At 55.1% G+C, this 21606-nt stretch overlaps 1 protein-coding gene across 4 annotated transcripts; it reads left to right on the forward strand.

The window, feature by feature from the left end:
- Positions 1–1893: 1893 nt before the first annotated feature.
- On the forward strand, positions 1894–20790 carry PFAS (phosphoribosylformylglycinamidine synthase). Of its 4 annotated transcripts, none has more exons than XM_047833386.1 (28): positions 1894–1964; positions 4663–4843; positions 4930–5065; positions 5296–5401; positions 5732–5921; positions 6034–6139; positions 6507–6647; positions 6766–6890; positions 7060–7188; positions 8163–8294; positions 8432–8560; positions 14007–14080; positions 14191–14347; positions 14662–14723; positions 14850–15011; positions 15261–15380; positions 15514–15645; positions 15854–16084; positions 16256–16436; positions 16522–16605; positions 16751–16906; positions 17103–17222; positions 17567–17712; positions 17819–18026; positions 18178–18269; positions 18355–18469; positions 19483–19806; positions 19916–20790. In XM_047833386.1, the coding sequence occupies exons 2-28, from the start codon at positions 4702–4704 to the stop codon at positions 20224–20226; spliced, it is 4011 nt and encodes a 1336-aa protein (XP_047689342.1). In that variant the 5' UTR covers positions 1894–1964; positions 4663–4701; the 3' UTR covers positions 20227–20790. The 4 variants fall into 4 exon arrangements, with proteins under 4 accessions (XP_047689342.1, XP_047689343.1, XP_047689344.1 ...); XM_047833387.1 differs by having other exon boundaries at positions 1907–2031; XM_047833388.1 differs by having other exon boundaries at positions 1910–2031; positions 4684–4843.
- Positions 20791–21606: the final 816 nt, after the last annotated feature.

Consider the following 21606-nt stretch of genomic DNA (forward strand, 5'->3'; position numbering starts at 1 on the left):
AATCTGGCGGCAGCATGCAAAAACCAAATGAGAAGGGCACAAGAGAATAACAGGACACTGAAATAGATCATGCTTGATTTAATAAGCATCTTAAAGGAAAAGGATGGGAGAGGGGAAGATGTTAGGGAAGCATGGAGAAGAGTGGTTGGTCTGTCACACAGGGAAGGAGGTGTGGTGCTGTCCTCTAGACCTGGTGATTTTGAACAGGCTGTTCTTGTCCAAGGGGCAGCTGGATATATGAGACCAAAGTCAGGAGAGGGATTAGGGCCCTAAGGATAAGTCTGGAAGTCACTATATGGAGGTGAAAGCCGAAATAGGATACACCGGGAATACCAAAATGTTGGGGAGAGGTGCCTGGCTAGCTCAGTTGGTAGAGAGGTGACTCTTCATCCCAGGGTTGTCAGTTCAAGCTCCACATTGGGCAAGAAGCCCACTTAAACACACACACACACACACACACACACACACACACACACACACGAAAATGTGAAGTAAATAGGATCAGAGAGAGAGCTGAGCAAACTAAGGCTCCTGGAAGGCTCTGGAAGGTACGTACTGGGTGGAGCCAAGGAGCGCCTAAAGGGAAAGAAACCAAGAGGTGCTCAGATGTCAAAAGATTAATGCATGACCTCTGTCAGAAGTGAGCCCTGAGAAAACTCATTTCAATAACCTGGAACTTTACACATCAAACAGGTAGCAACTATTATATCTGGGGCACGGCTGGAATTAGGGTGAATGAACATTTGAAGTATCTCCATAAGTTTTGCACCCAGGTACTCACTTGCCTTACCTTCCTCTTGGCCCCTGCATAGCAGAGGGGAATAAATAAGGAAACAGATGAGGATCAAGACTTTCACCTTTTACTCGGAACATTTCTCTGTTAAAGATTCATTAAAAAGACCTTTGGGCCATTGGCCCTGGCACAGCTCTCCAGCTTACTTGCCGTCAGGCTTCAGGCAAGATTTAGCTAATGAGAGGCAGAAACAGTCTGTGTGGGAACTTGGCCCGAGAGAGAACCCAATGTTTATTTCCTTTCTCTTTCAACACTGTAATTGTGCCCTCGGATGCCCTTTCATGGCTGCACCTCTCAGCTGATGGCACTCTTCTCTCCTTTGTCCCTTTAAGCCTACAGGTGGTAAGCACTTTCTGCCGTTGCCAGGCTCTGGATGCCCCCACCCCCCACTGTACTTTGTTAGTTCCCTTAATCCTGCCCGTATCTCTGTAAAATACACTCTATTGAATTCCTGTTGTTAGACCTTTTCGAGTGTGCCATCCATATTCTGATAGGATCCTCACTGATACAAACCATGTATCTATGTATTACGAGGGTTTAAAAAAAATGCACCAAAAAAAACGTGTACATAGGTAGAAAGTGCCAAGTGACAAAACCAGGTAACAAGTCGTTGCGAGGAACCTCAGCTCCCACATCTGTACACCAAGGGTTTTTGTGAAGATCAAACGACATCCTGTCAAGTGCCTTAACGGGCGTTTAGTGAATGTCTTCCTGTCGTTGTCATTGTTACTGTCACTGGCGAGAGTGTGGAAATTAAAAATGTAGGGCTCCCACTCTGCTAAGAATTAAATAAATCTATTCATTGATTAAAGAAAAAAGTGAAAGAAAGCCAAAGTAGGAGGGAGAGGGAAACTGAGTCCTGGACAAGGACGATGCTTCTCGTTCCGTTTCCTGCATTCAAAGTTCCTGTCTCCGTCACAGTTTATAAGGACACCGGGGAGGGCAGGCCATGGGACCTACCGTATTTCCAAAAAAACAAAAACAAAACCCCCAAAACCAAGAACTCAGCCCATTACTGAGCTACACAAGCTGGAGGGGTGCGGGGGGGGGGGGGGGGGAGGTACCGGAAGTTGCTCGGCGGCCCCGCCCACGGGAGTGAGCCCCGCCTCTTCCGGGCTCCACGGGCGGGCTTGCTTTCGAGAACCTCTGGACCCGGGATCGTGGATTCCACGTGCGTATGGCTATCACGCGTCAGTCCTGACACCTTGTTTGCCACACCCTTTCGCCACCCTCTCCAGGTCTGACTCAGGCCGCGTCCGTGTCCCTAGCGGGCCCGGCCCAGCTGTGTCCAGCGGCGGCGCATTCGTGCGACCTTGCGCGCCTTCCCGAGCCGCGCGGCAGGGCAGACTCCCCGCGTACCCTCAGCCCCTCTCGCCCCGAGCGCTCGGCCAACGCAAAGCCTGGGACCTCCTCGATTATGTCATGCTAGCCGTTGGGGATGCAGCCCTGCCGTGGGCAAGCCTGTCCCTGAACTCTTGGGGCTTCTGTTTACGGAGTGATAGACGAAAGTCAGATGGCTCACGTGTGATAATTCCTATAGGAAGGACGGTATAAAGGACAACTGGGAGGGGGCCCAGCTTCAGAAAAGGGTGATCAGAAGCGGGTGGGGAGCGCTGAGAAAGGCGGGGATCGAGACTGATCGGTCAGGAGCATCATCGTTCACGGAAATGAGGCCTGGCCCGAATGGAGATTTTGGGCTAGTGGGGCAGGTAGAGCTTAAAATGAATTAAAATGTCAGGTAGTGATAAGCACTGGTTTAATAATCATTTAAGTTAATCATATATAATTCTAAAGCTTATATTTTATAATTAATTTACATTAGTTGTAATTAACTTTAATTATGACTAGTTACATTATATGCAAATATTAAACATTAAATTAGGCTTTCCTGGGTGGCTCCGTGGGTGAAGTGTCCAACTCTTGATTTCAGCTCAGGTCATGATCTCAAGGTTCGTGAGTTTGAGCCCCACATCCAGCTCTGTGCTGACACCACCAGAGCCTGCTTGGGATTCTTGCCCTCCCTCTCTCTCTCTCTCTCTCTCTCAAAATAAATAGACTTGAAAAACAACCTAAGTTAATTAAATAAAACAGGGCTGTCTGAGAGGGGCTAGTTCAGAAGGGTGGATCAAGGAAGTCCCTTCCAAGAAGGTGATTTCACCAGGAATCTAAGTCACAAAAGTGCTAGCTGTGCAAATATCCACGTGAGAAAAATACCTTCCAGAACTGAGATTGACAAGTTAAGAGAAACAGAAAAGAAGCCAGTGTGGTGGGGCCTTGTGGATGAAAAAGAGTGTGGCATAAGATAGGGTTGGAGTAGTGGGCAGTGGCCAGACTAGGAAAGCCAGGTACTGGGTTGGAAGGTTTCACCACGTGTGATGAGAAGCCATGATCTCATTTATGTTGAAATATGCCAAGTGGCTGGTGGCTAGGGTGGGAGTGGGATTGGGGTGCTATTCAGGAGGTCCCAAGTGACTGATCGTAGTGACAGACGGTAACAGGGATGGAAGGGTGTGGACAGATCCGGGGATATGTTTGGAAATGGCTTTGCTGGCAGATTGGGTATACAGAGAGGGCTCAGAGAAAGAAGAATTAAGGTAGACTGTGTTTTTGGCTTGAGCAGCTGGTTTGTTAGTGTTGACCGGAGGGAGAAAACTGGGAGAATAGCAGGTCTGGAGGAGTGAGGAATCAAAATTTGTGTTTTGGCCAAAACGGACAATCATCTGTGTTTATGGGACATCTATGTGGAGATGTCACATAAGCATTTCATTTTATTATTTTATTTTATTTTATTTTTATTTTTTAAAAATTTTTAATGTTTATTTTTGGGAGACAGAGACAGCATGAGCGGGAGAGGGCAGAGAGAGAGAGAGAGGGAGACCCAGAATCGGAAGCAGGCTCCAGGCTCTGAGCTGTCAGCACAGAGCCCGACACGGGGCTCGAACCCACGGACCGTGAGATCGTGACCTAAGCCGAAGTCAGACGCTCAACCGTCTGAGCCACCCAGCTGCCCCGCATTTTATTATTATATTTCAAAGATTTTATCTTGACGTAATCTCTCCCCCCCACGTGGAACTCGAACTCACAACTTGCGGTAAAGAGTTGCACGCTCCACTGACTCAGCCAGCTGAGCACCCCAGTCATGTGAGCATTTTAACGTACTGCTTTGGCGTTTCAGGGAGAGTCGAGATTGAGTTACGTTAGGGAATCTGTTGGCAGATGGCAACTCAATAATACGAATTTGCCATTTTTGGTTAAAAGAAATGGTTGAATGCTGGCATTTTCAGTTGCTCAGTCTACCAGACGGTATTGAAAGCCACGAGTCTGCACAGAGTCACTTAGGAAGAGCACGTAGAGGGAAGAGAATGAAGGACAGGTTCCCAGCAGGTGCCTCAGAAGGCAGAAGAGTGTCAGAAGAATGGTGTCATCTGACTTCAGCAGCTGGGCCCAGTCCGGCTCATCCTATAGATTTACACTTAGATGCTATTTTTCCCTGCAAGTCTTTCTTAATTCCTAAAGTGCTAGGTTGGTACCCACAGTCTCTTGGCCCTAACCACAGTGGCCTGGAAACGTTTGAGTCCTTGCCTGTCTCCCTCAATAAAATGTAATCTCTACGAGGGCGGAAATGGTTTCTGTGTTACTCCTAGTTACGTTCCTAAGACCGTGCGTGGGGGCCCGGCAAGGAGCATGTGTCGAGAATGTACCTGTTCCTACATTTTGCAGGATTAATTAAGACCCCCAAGCTTCCGTTTTTCAGAGTACCTCTGAAAATGCCCCTCTCTCCCCCACCCCATCCCTAATGCCTCCAAAGCCTCATCTGTCTTTGGAATGTGAAATCAGTGTGACAGGTTATAGTGGGTGTTACTTTTTAGGAACCTAACTCCTCTCTCCAGTACGGGACACCTGCAGAGATGCCCTCAGTCCTTCACTTCTATGTCCATCCCTCTGGCCATGAGAGGGCGGCCTCTGGACACACTCGGAGGAAGCTGCAAGGGAAATTGCCAGAGCTGCAGGCTGTCAAGACCGAGCTGTGCTACAACGTGAACTGGACAGGTTGGGCCAAGTATCGGATTCTTGGGGGAGGTCTGCCGGGCCAGGGGCCGTGTCTCCAGGTATCCTTGCCCTGTCCCTCCGTGCAGCGGACTCCCTCCCAAGCGCCGAGGAGATGAAGAAGCTCACGTGGCTCTTTGGCTGCCCCTTGTTACCGGGTGATGTTGCCCAGGAGTCCTGGCTCCGTTCTGACTCCAGCGACCTACTGCTGGAGGTTGGGCCCAGGCAAGTGTCTCAGCCCAGGGCGATCCATTCCATGTTCTCGGGCATTCCTCCCTTGCAGGCACACTGCCCACCCCTTCTGCTTCCATTCCTCTCCTTCCTCCCATCTCGGTCCTTGGCGGATCTGTACTTCCTTGGTTCCGTCCTACTCCCTGCCCGGAACGCCACACCCCGCCCGGAAAGCCACTGAAACCGGGGGCTCTGGGGTCCTAACCATCCGGCCCACTCCTCAGGCTGAACTTCTCCACCCCGGCCTCTACCAACGTCGTGTCCGTGTGCTGGGCTGCGGGGCTGGGGGCCGTGGATCGCGTGGAGACTACCCGGCGCTACCTGCTCTCGGTGAGGCCCGAGATAAAGAGATGAGGTCCTGAGCTTTACAGAGATAGTAAAGGAGAAACGGGGAGGAGCTCTTGGCTTTAGGCCTGTCCTGTTTGCAAGTTGTTCACTGCCTGAGGCTACCTGGTCGAGGGCTGAACGGGGACGGAAGTCCAGCCTGTGCGCCCCTTACGCGGACTCGTGCCTGGCAGGGGCGTGTTGTTCTAATCAGAACACGGGCACCACGGAGACAGCAGTGGGCCGGCCCTGCGTGACTTAGAGGACCGGGGTGCGCCATTTTGTCCACTCTTCAGCTCTCCGCCCCCTGCCCTCTGCGTGTGTCTCCGCCCCTAGTTTGCCAAGCCCCCTTCCTCTGAGATGAAGACCCTGGCTCTGGCCACCCTGCATGACCGGATGACGGAGCAGCACTTCCCGCGGCCCATCCAGAGCTTCTCCCTTCGGAGCATGTCTGCGCCTCTCAACGACCAGATCGACATCCTGGCAGAGGGCCGGCGTGCCCTGGAAAAAGCCAACCGGGAGCTAGGTGAGCAGGGGTGCCCGGGAGGCAGGCCCAGGCGAGGCCAGTCGGGATGCCGGGACCCGTGACAGTGGGGGCCTGCACCCCACCGTCCGCTCTTCCCGTGGTTGTCTCCTAGGCCTGGCCCTAGACTCCTGGGACCTGGATTTCTACACCAAACGCTTCCGGGAGCTAAAGCGGAACCCCAGCACCGTGGAGGCCTTCGACCTGGCTCAGTCCAATAGGTGGGAAGGAATGGGGGCCATCCTGATGTCTGAGCCCGTGGAGGTTGGAAGGGGAGGGCGCAGGGACCCGCCTTCACGGCGGTCTTTTGGCACGGGGGCGTCCCCGAGTCTGTCTGGGGGCCCCGGGCTCCATGTCCATGCAGTCGTCCCATTCACGTCTTGACACCCTATTCACTTTGAGTCTGAGCGGTCCACAGTGAAAGAACGTTTGAGGCTTGTGGGCTTGGGAATCTGGTGTGACCTGTTATCCGAGTGAGAGCTGGCTGTACCGTAACAGTTGCTGATGCTGGTGGGGAGAGCCGGCACGGTGTGCGAAGTGACCCGTGTTTCTGCCGGCCCTCCCCCGGCTCCCCCGTCACCCCTGCAGCGAGCACAGCCGACACTGGTTCTTCAAGGGCCAGCTCCACGTGGATGGGCAGGAGATGACGCACTCCCTGTTTGAGGCCATCATGAGCACTCAGGCGTCCTCGAACCCCAACAACGTCCTCAAGTTCTGTGACAACAGCAGGTGGGCTGGGTCCTAGGCTGGGGTGGCCTCGGGTCCAGGAGAGGGGAGGCCCCAAGCCTTCACGGGGTAAGCGCAGACCCCAGGAAGGAAGCAAGGTCCAGAACCAATGTGTCCACAGCGCAATCCAAGGGAAGGAGGTCCGATTCCTACAGCCCGAGGACCCCACGCGACCAAGCTGCTTCCGGCAGCAGCGGGCGCTGAGACATGTCGTCTTCACGGCGGAGACCCACAACTTCCCCACAGGTGAGCTGGGTCCTGGGGACAGGTGAGGGAGCTCAGAGTGTAGGGTAGAGTGAAGGTCCTCGGCTGGGTCTGGGAAAACAGACAGGCTGGTTGTCCTGAGTTTTAATGGGATGGGCAGGGCTGGGGTCGCTCTCTGTGGTACCCATAGCTCTCCCCCGTCTCTTTACAGGAGTAGCCCCCTTCAGTGGGGCGACCACAGGCACCGGGGGCCGGATCCGAGATGTCCAGTGCACGGGCCGTGGCGCCCACGTGGTGGCTGGGACTGCTGGCTACTGCTTTGGAAACCTGCACATCCCAGGTCCTGCCTCTTTGCTCCCTGCCGTCCCTTCCCTGTCCCGGCAGGCCTGGAGCACCTCTGTTTCTTAAGGTCATTCTGGGTGCCTTTTCTTGGGAGGCAGGGCTCCAGTGTAGCTGGCCTTTCACCGACTGTGGCCGTGAGGACTCTTAAACCCAGGGGAGACCCAGGTGCCCAGATAGGCTTTGCAGAACTGCAATGTTCTTTCTTTTTTTTAAGTTTATTTATGTTTTGAGAGAGACCGCAAGCATGAGTGGGGGAGGGCAGAGAGAGACGGGGAGAGAGAGAGAGAGAGAGAGAGAGAGAGAGAGAGAATCCCAAGCAGGTCCCGCCCTCTCGGCACAGAGCCCAACTCACAGCTCATGGAATCACGGCCTGAGCCAAAACCAAGGGGTCTGATGCTTAACCGACTGAGCCACCCAGGCGCCTCCTGCAATTTTCTTTATAAAATAGCATCTGCTCAGCAACGAAACATGGTGTTGGGTCAGTCTTAATGATCACCACCTGCCCCCAAAGTCTAATTTCTCAGAGAGCCCTAAGAACTCTGATCCCAAGACTCAAGAAAGGCTGGTGTGGGAGGTGGGGAACAAGATCGGCACTTAATCACAGGCTCTACACCTCCTTGAAATAGAACTTCCAGAAGCGGGACATTCCACCCACATGGTGGTCCTTGGTGGATTAGACTCTTCCCAAAGGACCCTGGCGCCTCTGTCTTTTTTTTTTTTTTTTTTTTTTAACGTTTATTTATTTTTGAGACAGGGAGAGACAGAGCATGAACAGGGGAGGGTCAGAGAGAGGGAGACACAGAATCTGAAGCAGGCTCCAGGCTCTGAGCTGTCAGCACAGAGCCCGACGCGGGGCTCGAACTCACGGACTGCAAGATCATGACCTGAGCCGAAGTCGGCCGCTTAACCGACTGAGCCACCCAGGCGCCCCTGTCTTCTGTCTTTACAGCCAACCTTCCCCTTTCCTTCCAGGTTACAATTTGCCCTGGGAGGACCCAAGCTTCCAGTATCCTGAGAACTTTGCCCGACCCCTGGAGGTCGCCATTGAGGCCAGTAACGGGGCTTCTGATTACGGCAACAAGTTCGGGGAGCCAGTGCTGGCCGGTGAGGTTGGGGGTGTGGGGGTTAACGGACACCTAGTACTAGAGGTGGGGTGGGGTGGATGACTGAGTGAGCGCTGGGTTGTGGGGGGCGGTACTGACTGGCCTCTGTCCCCACTGTCTGTGGTGTCCACGCTCCAGGCTTCGCCCGCTCCTTGGGCCTCCAGCTCCCGGACGGCCAGCGGCGTGAGTGGATCAAACCCATCATGTTTAGTGGGGGCATTGGGTCCATGGAGGCTGAGCATGTGAGCAAGGAGCCCCCAGAGCCAGGTAAAAGCCCACCCCCCTTCTCCATATCCAGCCGGCTTTGTCCACAGCACCCAGCAGCTGCTGGAGGGGAATTTAGAGGCTACGCTAGGGTTCGTTTTGATGTGTTTATTATTTATTTCTACACACACGCACATATTTTTTTTTTTCTTATTCTCAAGTTTGTAACATACACTATATAGTCTTGGCTTCAGGAGTAGAACCCAGTGATTCATCGCTTACATACAGCACCCAATGCTCATCCCAACAAGTGCCCTCCTCCGTGCCCATCCCCCATTTTCCCCACACCCATCAACCCTCCGTTTGTTCTCTGCATTTAAGAGTCTCTTACGGTTTGCCTCCCTCTCTGTTTATATTTTTCCTTCCCTTCCCCTTACGATCAAGGGGTTTGTTTTTAATCTCCCAGCTCCTGTGTCTGCTCCCCAGTATAGGTTTTCAAGGCAGGACGGCGCTTTATGCCCATGGGGCTGTCTCCGTCTGTGTTGCCTCTGTGTGCACCTGTTTCCTCCTACCCGCAGGCCTGCCCTGCTAGGTCGAGGCAACCAGCGCTGTCCTCCAGGGGCTTTTATCTGCTCGCTCAGTTCAGGTGGGCCACCATTTGTCAGGCCCCACCCTGTGCCGGATCGTGGGGTACGATCAAGATACGAACCAGGTCCCGTGTATTGAATAGGTGACCCCGTCACACGGTTCAGAATTTAAAAGGCAAAAAAGGTTATACAGCAAAACCTGTCCTTCCCTTGACCTCCAGCCACCATGTTTCTCTCCCTAGAGATAATCACTGTTAACCAGTTAACTTGCGTACCTTACTGGAGATATTTCCAGCATATATAAACAGACCTGGGGCGCCCGGGTGACTCAGTCGGTTAAGCACCCGACTTTTGATTTCGGCTCAGGTTATGTTTTCACAGTTCATGAGACGGAGCCCCACGTCGGGCTCGATGCCGAGCGTGGAGCCTGCTTGGGATTCCCTCTCTCCCTCTCTCTCTGCCCCTCCACTCATGCGTGCTAAAAGGAAAAAACTTGTTTAAGAAAACAGACCTATATGGGGGCACCTGATATGCTCAGTCGGGTTAAGCGTCCGACTTCGGCTCAGGTCATGATCTCATGCTTTATGAGTTCGAGCCCCTCATCGGGCTCTGTGCTGACAGCCCAGAGCCTGGAGCCTGCTTCCGATTCTGTCTCCCTCTCTCTCCGCCCCTTGTCTGTTCCCGCTCTGTCTCTCTCTCTCAGAAATAAATAAACATTAAAAAAAGAAAAAAAAAAGGGGAAAGAACAGGCCTATATGTATATTTGTCCCTTTTTTTTAGGTAAAGAACATATGCCTACACTTCTATTTTTTAATAAAATAGAGACGTAATTTGTGTATCATAAAGGTCACCCTTTTAAACCCACATCAGTGGGGTTTTTTTTAGTGTATTCACAAAGCCGTGCATCGATTCCTACCAATTCCAGAACATTGTCGTCACCGCCATACCCCTTAGCACCTTCCCCCCCTCAGCCCCTGGCGGCTGCTAATCTACTGTCTGTCCCTGTGGATTTGCCAGTTCCAGATACTTCATGTAAATGGGATCAAACGGTCTGTGACCTTTTGTGTCTGGCGTCGTTCACTTAGCATATTTTCAAGACTCATCTGCACCAGAGCATGTATTAATATTTCTTTTTTTTTTTTTTTAACATTTATTTATTTTTGAGACAGAGACAGAGCATGAACGGGGGAGGGGCAGAGAGAGAGGGAGACACAGAATCCGAAGCAGGCTCCAGACTCTGAGCCATCAGCCCAGAGCCTGACGCGGGGCTCGAACTTACGGACCGTGAGATCGTGACCTGAGCTGAAGTCGGACGCTCAACCGAGTGAGCCACCCAGGCGCCCCTCTTTTTTTTTTTTTTTTTAACAGTCAGATGATACTCCGTTGTGTAGACCTATCGTGTTTATCTATTCCTCAGTCCGTAGACATTTGAGTTTCTTCTACTTTTCAGCTGGTGTGGATAGTGCTGCTATAAATATACGTGTACACGTTTTTCTTTCTTTCCTTTTCTTTTTTTTTTAATGTTTATTTTTGAGAGAGAGAGAGAGCACAGGTGGGGTAGGGGCAGAGAACGGGGAACAGAGGATCTGAAGCGGGCTCTGCGCTGACAGCAGGAAGCCTGATGTGGGGCTCGAACTCACAAACCATGAAACCATGACCTGAGCTGAAGTCGGACACTCAACTGACGGAGCCACCCAGGTGCCCCAAATATATGTGTACACATTTTTGTGTCCACAGGTTCTCGTATCTCTAGCCTGTGTAACTAGGTGTGGAATTGCTGGGTCACTTAGTCACTATGTGTAACTTTTTTTTTTTTTTTTTTTTAACAATTTAACGTTTTTTTATTTTCATTTTTGGGACAGGGAGAGACAGAGCACGAACAGGGGAGGGTCAGAGAGAGGGAGACACAGAATCTGAAACAGGCTCCAGGCTCTGAGCCGTCAGCCCAGAGCCCGACGCGGGGCTCGAACTCATGGACCGCGAAATCATGACCTGAGCCGAAGTCGGCCACTCAACCGACTGAGCCACCCAGGCGCCCCTACGTGTAACTTTTTGAAAAATGGCCAGACTGTTTTCCAAAGCAGCTGGACCCTTTCACACTCCCCCCAGCAATGTAAGAGGGTTCTGATTTCTCCACATCCTCACCACGTCTTGTTGATCTTTTTTGATTCTAGCCATCCCATGCCATAAAGTCGTGTCTCGTTGTGGTTTTGATTTGCATTTCCCTAATGACTGATGACGTTGACACTCCTCATATGCGTTTATATGTCTTCCATGGTGAAATGTCTGTCTGGATTCTTTGTCCATTCTTTTTTAAATTAATTTATTTGTGAGAGACAGAGTGTGAATGAGGGAGAGGCAGAGAGGAAGAGAGAGAATTCTAAGCAGGCTCTATGCCCAGCGCAGAACCCAATGTGGGGCTTGATCTCACAACTGAGATCGTGACCTAAGCCGAAACCTAGAGGCAGACACTTAACCTACTGAGCCATCCAGGCACCCCTCTTTGTCCATTTTTATTTTATTTATTTTTATTAATTTTTTAAATTTACATCCAAGTTAGTTACCATATAGTGCACTAATGATTTCAGGAGTAGATTCCAGTGATTCATCCCCTACGTATAACACCCATTGCTTGTCCCAACAAGTATTCTCCTTAATGCCATTTGCCCATTTAGCCCATCCTCCACCTGTAACCCCTCCAGCAGCCCTCAGTTTATTCTTTTTCTTTGATTATTTTTAAATGGTTTTTCTTTAATTTATTTTTGAGAGTGAGAGAGCATTAGTGGGGGAGAGGCAGAGAGAGAGGGAGTCACAGAATCCCAAGCAGGTTCCAGGCTCCAAGCTGTCAGCACAGAGCCCGACGTGGGGCTCGAACCCACAAGGTGAGACCATGACCTGAGCCGAAGTCAGACGCTTAACTGACTGAGCCACGCAGGCACCCCAGTTTACTCTTTATATTTAAGAGTCCCTTATGTTTTGTCCCCCTCCCTGTTTTTATATTATTTTTGCTTCCCTTCCCCTATGTTCTTCTGTTTTGTATCTTAAATTCCACATATGAGTGAAGTCATGATACTTGTCTTTCTCTGACTAATTTTGCTGAGCATAGTACCCTCTAGTTCCGTCCATGTTACGGCAAATGGCAAGTTTTCATTCTTTTTTACTGCCAAATAATGCTCCATTGCCTATATATACCACATGTTCTTTATCCATTTGTCTGTCGTTGGACATTTGGGTTCTTTCCATACTTTGGTTATCGTCGATAGTGCCGCTATAAACATGGGGGTGCATGTGTCCCTTCGAAACAGCACACTTGTTATCCTTTGGATAAATACCCAGTAGTGCAATTGTTGGGTCGTAGGGTAGTTTTATTTTTCATTTTCTGAGGAACCTCCATACTGTTTTCCAGAGTGGCTACACCAGTTTCTTTGTCCATTTAAAATTTTTTTTTTTCAACATTTATTTTATTTTTGGGACAGAGAGAGACAGAGCATGAACGGGGGAGGGGCAGAGAGAGAGGGAGACACAGAATCGGAAACAGGCTCCAGGCTCCGAGCCATCAGCCCAGAGCCTGACACGGGGCTCGAACTCACGGACCGCGAGATCGTGACCTGGCTGAAGTCGGACGCTTAACCGACTGCGCCACCCAGGCGCCCCTCTTTGTCCATTTTTAAATGGGGTTGTCTTTTTTGTGTAGTTATAAGAGTTTTATATATTCTAGATGCTAGACTTTTATCGGGTAGATACGTGATTTGCAAATATGTCCTATTCTGTGGGTTGTCTTTTTTACTTTCTTCGTGGTGTCTTATGAAACCCCAATGTTTTTAATTTTGGTAAAGCCTGGTTTATCTATTTGTTCTTTTGCTGCTTATGGTTTTGATGTCACGACTAAGAAATCATCGCCTAAGCCAAAGTCCTTAAGATTTACAGCGGTGTTTTCTTGTAATATTTTTTATAGCTTTTAACCCTTATATTTAGGAAGTCCTAAAGATTTACAGCTGTGTTTTTTGTAAATTATTTTTATAGTTTTTAGCTCTTACATTTAGGTTTCTGATAGGTTTTGAATGAATTTTTGTATATGGTGTGAGGTAGGAGTCTAACTTCTCCCTTTTATATGTGGATATCCAGTTGTCCTAACACCATGTTTTGAAAAGACTATTCGTACCTTCTTGAATTGTCCTGGGACTCTTGTCAAAAATCAGTTGGCCAGGGGGTGCCTGGGTGGCTCAGTCGATTAAGCGCCCGACTTCGGCTCAGGTCATGATCTCGCGGTCCGTGAGTTCGAGCTCCACGTTGGGCTCTGTGCTGACAGCTCAGAGCCGGGAGCCTGCTTCAGATTCTGTGTCTCCCTCTCTGCACCTCCCCCGCTCACACTCTGTCTCTCTCTCTTTCAAAAGTAAACAAACATTAAAAAAATTTTTTTTTTTTTTAATTTTTTTTTTCAACGTTTATTTATTTTTGGGACAGAGAGAGACAGAGCTTGAACGGGGGAGGGTCAGAGAGAGAGGGAGACACAGAATCGGAAACAGGCTCCAGGCTCTGAGCCATCAGCCCAGAGCCTGACGCGGGGCTCAAACTCATGGACCGCGAGATCGTGACCTGGCTGAAGTCGGTCGCTTAACCGACTGCGCCACCCAGGCGCCCCTAAAAAAATTTTTTTAAAGAAAGGTCAACAGTATTTCCTCTCTGGTAGTAATACAAATAATACTGCAGTGTTCAATTTTGTACGTAGGTGACTTTGCGCCTACGTGAATAAATCCGGAGCGTGAATTTCTCACAGTGTATTTATCCAAAGAATACTTGCGTTTGTAATACTGATTGCTGTCCCGGTCTGTCTGCTTCCCTGTATCCTTAACTTACTCGTGCTGACACTTGTGTGGGATCTTGACAGCCGGTGTTCGGACTCTTGTCTTCCTTCCTCTCAGGCATGGACGTTGTAAAGGTTGGGGGTCCCGTCTACAGGATCGGAGTCGGGGGTGGAGCCGCCTCGTCTGTGCAGGTGAGGAGAGTGGCTCAGATGCAGCCTCCGGGACGTTGTGGGGCCCTGTGCACGGGTGGGGCGTGAGCTCCCGGACCCCCTCGCCTGAGCTATGCCATGCGTTCCCCCAGGTGCAGGGAGACAATTCCAGTGACCTGGACTTTGGGGCTGTGCAGCGGGGAGACCCGGAGATGGAGCAGAAGATGAACCGTGTGATCCGGGCTTGCGTGGAGGCCGCCAGGGGGAACCCCATCTGCAGCCTCCACGACCAGGGTGCCGGTGGCAATGGTGAGAGAAGGGGTTCGGACAAGGGTCCCGGCCGCCCCGGGCTCTTGCGAGATTCGGCTCAGAGAGGGGCATTGAGGATCTGCGACTGGCCGCCCGGCCCCGGGTCCCATCCTCCACCCCCTGTACCTTCTGGAGAGGCTCCGCTTTGGGGCGTTGGGAGCCCGCTGCCCTGGGGTGGTTGGTGGTGAGGGTGTGGAAGTGATCCGTGCGGGACACACAGCATCAGGGGCTCCCTGGGAGGCTGGGCACTGTCCTCTGTTCGCCGGGTCCCGACCGTGGCCAGGTCACCACCTTCCCACGCACCCTCTCACCAGGCAACGTCCTGAAGGAGCTGAGTGACCCGGCTGGAGCTGTCATTTACACCAGCCGCTTCCAGGTGGGCCTTGTCCCCCCGGGCCTGGCTGCCTCCCCGGCCCCGCCGGCCCCTGCCATCTTCTAGCAGAAACGTGAGCCTGGAGAGTGCCCACCGACCTCTTCCTTTCCTCCTCCCCCGTGGATGCAGCTCGGGGACCCGACCCTGAACGCCCTGGAAATCTGGGGGGCCGAGTACCAGGAGTCGAATGCTCTTTTGCTGAGGCCCGTGGACCGAGACTTCCTCAGTCGTGTCAGCGCCCGGGAGCGCTGCCCAGCTTGCTTTGTGGGCACCATTACGGGAGACAGGAGGGTGAGTTGGCCACATGGGTGGGCGCGGAGCTGCGGGGGGTGGGCTAGAGCAGGGGGTAGGTGCGGGGAGTGGGAGGGCGGGAGTCGGTGGCTCACAGACTGGGAAATGGGGGGGAGGGGGGTGGAAGGGCGGGCCCTCGAGGGGAAGCCCAAGCAGAGGGTGGGAAGCGCACCTCGCTGCTTTCTAGCAGTGGCCCCTGCTGGGCCTCACGGTTTTGTGCCCTCTGGGCCATGTTCCCATGGTCTCTAGATCGTGCTGGTGGACGATCGGGACTGTCCCGTCGGAAGAAATGGCGAAGGGGACGCCCCCTCGCCCCCGACCCCTGTGGACCTGGAGCTGGATTGGGTGCTGGGCAAGATGCCTCGGAAGGTGCCTGTGGGTGGGTGGGAGGGAGGCTGGTCTCCCTTCCCCACCCCGGCTCTTCAGACTCCCCCTTTGCCGACGTGCACCTTCTCACCCGTGTGCCCGGGTGCTCACACCCCTGCTGCCTTCTGTATCCTAGGAGTTCTTCCTGCAGCGGAGTCTCCCCGTGCTGCGGCCTCTGGCCTTGCCCCCGGGACTGAGTGTGCACCAGGCTCTGGAGCGCGTCCTGAGGCTGCCTGCTGTGGCCAGCAAGCGATACCTCACCAACAAGGTTTCCCTGCACCCCTGCTCTGCCCCTCGTCCCCCGTGCCCTTCCCTCTGCTCACTGCCCTGGCCTCCCACTCTTTGGGATTGCCGAGGGGGCTCAACAGGCCCAAGGGAGGGGTGACGGGGCCCGGCGGCCACCCTGATGACCTGGTGCCCCCGCGCCCCGGCGCCCCTGTCCCTTGGCCTCTTGCCGACCCTGCCTGGTCCCGCAGGTGGACCGCTCCGTGGGCGGCCTGGTGGCGCAGCAGCAGTGCGTTGGGCCCCTGCAGACCCCTCTGGCCGACGTGGCGGTTGTGGCATTGAGTCACCAGGAGCTCGTAGGGGCTGCCACGGCTCTAGGAGAGCAGCCGATCAAAAGCCTGCTGGACCCCAAGGTTGCCGCCCGACTGGCTGTGGCCGAAGCCCTCACCAACCTGGTGTTTGCTCTGGTCACCGACCTCCGGGTGAGTCCCCTGCGGCTTCTGCCCTGGGGCTGCAGGCCTCTGCGATGCACCTCCGTCCACCGCTCACCTTTTCCTCTTGCCCTTCGTGCCCGGGACCTCCCGGTCCCTGTGCCCCGGCCCGGTCTCCACGCGGCTCTCCCTCTCTAATGCCCGGTGTCCACCGCTCCCCAGGACGTGAAGTGCAGCGGGAACTGGATGTGGGCGGCCAAGCTCCCGGGGGAGGGCGCGGCTCTGGCCGACGCCTGCGCGGCAATGGTGGCGGTGATGGCGGCCTTGGGTGTGGCGGTGGACGGTGGCAAGGACTCCCTCAGCATGGCCGCCCGGGTCGGCTCTGAGACCGTGCGGGCCCCCGGTATGGCCTGGGGGGTCCCGGGGAGAGCGGGGCAGGGCCTGCGGAGCGCGGCTGGCACCTCACTGTCTCACTCCTTGCCCTGCAGGGTCGCTGGTCATCTCGGCCTATGCTGTCTGTCCGGACATCACAGCCACCGTGACCCCGGACCTCAAGCGTCCTGGGGGCAGAGGTAAACGTGGATGCTTCCCCGTCCTCGCCGCGTCATGTGTTCGGGGGTCTGTGGGTCTGTCCGCGTGCCGGCCGCTTTGGCACTCGTGAGCGTGGTGGGGAGTCCTGAGCCGCTCACCTCCCTCACCCCTTCCCCGTCTCCCCAGGCCGGCTGCTGTTCGTGCCTCTGAGCCCCGGGCAGCACCGGCTGGGGGGCACAGCCCTGGCCCAGTGCTTCTCGCAGCTGGGCGAGCAGCCCCCGAACCTGGACCTTCCCGAGAACCTGGTGCGTGCCTTCCGCATCACACAGGGGCTGCTGCGAGGTGAGCGGGGCCCTGGCGGAGACGGTGTGCGTGTGGCGGATGCGTGGCGGGCGTTCCCCGGCTGAGCTGGCGAGGCTGGGGCAAGAGGGATGCGGCGTCCCGTCTCCCTGGTTCCCACACGTGGCCTGCTGGGTGAGGGCGCGGGGCCGTCAGGTTTGGGCCCTGAGCTTGCTGATCGTTTTTCTCCTCCCTCCAGACCGTCTCCTCTGCTCAGGCCACGATGTCAGTGACGGGGGTCTCGTCACCTGCCTGCTAGAGATGGCCTTTGCTGGGAATTGTGGGATAGAGGTGGACGTGCCTGCCCCCGGGGTCGATGGTGAGGAGCCGGGGGTCTGGACTCGGGCCTGGGTGGCCTGCAGGGTGGGCCCCGTAGACCCCATGTCCTGTGAGAAGATGGAGCATCCCCACCTCCATTCCCTGAGTCCTTTGCCATCTCCCTGACCACTGAGCCAGGTGAGTTCCCCGCCCCGCCATCTGAGATCTCCCGAGACCCTGAGGCCACATCCTTGGTCGTGGTCTCCCGGGCCTCACCCCACCCCTGGTCCTTGCCTGCGCTCACTCAGCCCTTAGCCACCCGCCCCCCCCCCCCCCCCGCCTCGGTTGTACCTCCGCATCCCCGGTGGCACCCTTGTCACCCTCCCGCCCCCTCTGTTCCCCCAGCGCTGCCTGCATTGTTCGCCGAGGAGCCGGGCCTGGTGCTGGAGGTGCAGGGGCCCGACCTGGCCCAGGTGCTGAAGCGCTACCGGGACGCCGGCCTGCACTGCCTGGAGCTGGGCGCCACGGGCGACGCTGGGCCCCATGCCCTGGTGAGGGAGCGGGCAGCGCCTCGCGGGGGGCCGGCCGCGATCCACCTGTGCCGGCCCGGGGGAGGGGGGCCGGGTTGGACGTCCTCGCTCTGGCCTCTCCCCGTAGGTGCGAGTGTCTGTGAACGGGGCTGTGGTTCTGGAAGAGTCTGTGAGGCAGCTGCGAGCCCTCTGGGAGGAGACGAGTTTCCAGCTGGACCGGCTGCAGGCCGAGCCGCGCTGTGTGGCGGAGGAAGAGCAGGGGCTCAGGGAGCGGACGGGGCCCACTTACTGCCTGCCCCCAGGCTTCCCCACAGCTTCCGTGCCCCGAGAGCCTGGTGAGGCAATGTGTGCACAGTCATGGCTTCCCGGACACTGGGCCGGGGTGGAACCCACGGCCCGATGCCAGGGCCTGCCCTGGAGCCGCGTCTAGGGGGATGGCGGTGGGGAAGGAGCCCTCCGGCCCAGAGCCCCTCCTTCACCCTCCAGGTGGTCCCATTCCCCGGGTTGCCATCTTGCGAGAGGAGGGCAGTAACGGAGACCGCGAGATGGCAGACGGCTTCCACTTGGCCGGGTTCGAGGTGAGCGTCGTCGTCGTCGTCCGCGGGGCCGGGGCTGGGCCTCGGGCTCTTTGTCCTCCTGAGCTTCCCCTCCCCGTCCTGGCAGGTGTGGGATGTGACCATGCAGGACCTCTGCTCTGGGGCGATCGGGCTGGACACGTTCCGCGGCGTGGCCTTCGTGGGCGGCTTCAGCTACGCGGATGTCCTGGGTTCTGCCAAAGGTGGGCGTCAGGCTTCCGCCCACGGCCTCCCCCGCCCATTCCCGGGGAGGTGCCTTAGCTCCCTTCTTGACCGAGAATTGGCCTCTCTCCTCCCAAGTCCGGGGAGAGAGAGCACATTGACTCTGGGCCGGCTGCCAGCACAAGGCCTGTGGCTAACCGACATGAGGTGTGGGAGCGCTGGGTGGCACATGACTCAACCAAAGGGCACCACTCAACGCCAGCAGATTGTGCTGTTAGAAAGCCGGCTCGGCACGGCCAGGTCTTTGTTTTCGAGAGAAGCCAAAAATCCAGATTTTTTTTGCACAGAATCTTGTTATTTTTAAAAACGTTTGTTTATTTTTGAGAGAGACAGAATGTGAGTGGCGGGGAGGCACAGAGACAAAGAGAATCCCAAGCAGGCCCCACGCTGTCAGCACAGAGCCCAACTCAGGGCTTGAACTCACAAACCATGAGGTCATGACCTGAGCCAAAGTCAAGAGTCGGCAGCTTAACTGACTGAGCCACTCAGGCGCCCCTATATGAAATTTTAGTTAAAAAAATTGTTTTTAAATGTTTTATTTTAGGGGGCAGGGGAGGGGCAGAGAGGGAGGGAGACACAGAATCCGAAGCAGGCTGCAGGCTCTGTGCTGGCAGCACAGAGCCTGACGCTGGGCTCGAACCTGTGAACCACGAGATCGTGACCTGAGCCAAAGTCGGACACTTAGCCAACTGAGCCACCCAGGCGCCCCACAAAAATCTTATTTTTAAATGTTAGGCAGTGAAATAAGGTGTTGCACATGCCCCGCTGGCCAGGCAAGAAACTTATGGGCCATCTCTGGTCCAGGACTTGGCAACATCTGATTTAAGCAGATAAACCTATTTCTTCCCCTTGGATTTGCCCTGAGTTGCGTGCACGTGTGTGTATTTTGGGTGCTGGGGAGGGGCCGGGGTGGCGGTCATGGCAGGGCTGGAACCGGAAAGCAGCCATCCGCCTTCGTTCCGGGTCCCTCCCTGACTTCTGTGTTCCCTGCTAGGGTGGGCCGCTGCTGTGACCTTCCACCCGCTAGCCGGGGCTGAACTGAGACGTTTCCGGAAGCGGCCCGACACCTTCAGCCTGGGCGTGTGTAATGGCTGTCAGTTGCTGGCTCTGCTGGGCTGGGTGGGAGGTAGCCCCAGCGAGGAGGCAGAGGGGACGGGCCAGGACTCCTGGCCGACCCGGCCGGGCCTCCTGCTTCGCCACAACCTGTCTGGGCGCTTTGAGTCCCGCTGGGCCAGCGTGCGGGTGGGTCCTGGGCCGGCCCTGATGCTTCGAGGGATGGAAGGAGCTGTGCTACCCGTGTGGAGCGCTCATGGCGAAGGTCAGCCTCCCAAAGGCAGGGGAGGGTCTGGCCGGGTGGGGGGGGGGGGGGGGCAGAGGGGAAGCTGTGATCTCACTTCCCTCCTCCTCTCCCCACCCCCCCTCCCCAGGTTACATGGCTTTTTCTTCTCTGGAACTCCAAGCCCAGATTGAGGCCAGGGGCTTGGCTCCGCTGCACTGGGCCGACGACGACGGGAACCCCACGGAACAGTATCCCCTGAACCCCAACGGGTCCCCAGGGGGCGTGGCTGGCGTCTGCTCCCTCGATGGCCGCCACCTGGCCCTCATGCCTCACCCTGAGCGGGCTGTGCGGCTTTGGCAGTGGGCGTGGCAGCCTCCTCCCTTTGACACTCTGACTACCTCCCCCTGGCTCCAGCTCTTCATCAACGCCCGAAACTGGACCCGGGAGGGGGGCTGCTGAGCAGGGGGGCGTCGTGGGGGGCACCCGGGCCCAACGGTCTCAGCCCGCCCCATCCCCATCTTCAGAAGCACCCCCGCGTCATCTCCACAGACGTCTGGGACAGACAAGGACCAAAGTGCCAAAAAAAACCTAAGCTAATGTTACTAATCAGCCCGCTTTTGCCTCACGTTGTTGGATGTGTTCCTCTCTGCCATAGTTTGTTCTTTCTGGACCCGGGAAGCCGCGTGTAGTTCTGAGGCAGAAGCCTGCCTGCAGCAGGGGGAGGGTCCGATCGCCCCAGGCCACTCGGCCCAGTGCCTCCTGTCTTCCTCCGGGCTCAGGGGCATGTTTTACGTGCCCCTTCCCCATACGTGGGATTGTGGGGCTGGGGGTGTGCGAGAGCACGCAAGTCGGGGCCTGAGTGTTCTCATCAGAAAAACTGCAGAAGGAAGCTTTCGAGATTTCTCTTTTCAAAATGTAGTGCTGGGCGCCTTGGGGGGCTCAGTCGGTTAAATGTAGGACTTCAGCTCAGGTCGGGATCTCACAGCTCGTGGGTTCAAGCCCCGTGTCGCTGCGTTGGGCTCTGTGCTGACAGCTCAGAGCCTGGAGCTGCTTCGGATTCTGTGTCTCCCTCGCTCTCTGCCCCTCCCCCACTCACCCTGGTTCTCTTTCAAAAATAAATAAAACCTTAAAACAAAATGTAGTGCTGTGTGGTGCAAGCAATTGCAGACGTTTCTGCAAAACCGGTATCCGGCTGTGGGGTAGGGCTGCCCCAGTGCGGGCCTCTGAACTCAGCATTTGCTTCTAGATTTAGCAGATCCCTTCCTGGCAGAAATGGGCAGCACCTGCTTCCCTAGGATTGCGCCTTCAGTATCCAGTCATTCGGTCATTCATTCCATTAACGTTTGGTGATTAGCTACAGGGCCGAACACGGTCACTGCTCCCAGGGGTCTTCTGGTGTGAATAGAATTTAAAATCACAGCTATAGGGGCACTCGGGTGGCTCAGTCGGCTTGGTTTTGCCTCAGGTCAGGATCTCACAGTTTGTGAGTTGGAGTCCCTAGTCGGGCTCTACTGGCAGCCCAGAGCCTCTCAAAAATAAAGAGTATACCAGGAACTAAGCGTGTGTTTGGCATTTTAAATGTATCTAAATGATGTCTCACAAGAATTCATCAAGATACTTGAGAGGCTACCCTCTTTGTTCTTTTGTTTTTGGTTTTTTTTTTTTCCTCAAAGGTAGAATTAAGGTTAAATAAATAGCCTAGGGACACACATCTACGGGGCGAGCCGGGAGGCAGGGCTCGGCCTACAGCTGCTGCAGCCTTCGCCAGAGGCGGCGGGACCCAGAGTAATGCTGACCGCCGTCCATAGCCTCCTTTGCTTACAAGACTGTGACTGTGTG

This window comes from Prionailurus viverrinus, chromosome E1 (assembly GCF_022837055.1).
Source record: "Prionailurus viverrinus isolate Anna chromosome E1, UM_Priviv_1.0, whole genome shotgun sequence".
In the NCBI taxonomy this organism is placed as follows: Eukaryota; Metazoa; Chordata; class Mammalia; order Carnivora; family Felidae; genus Prionailurus; species Prionailurus viverrinus.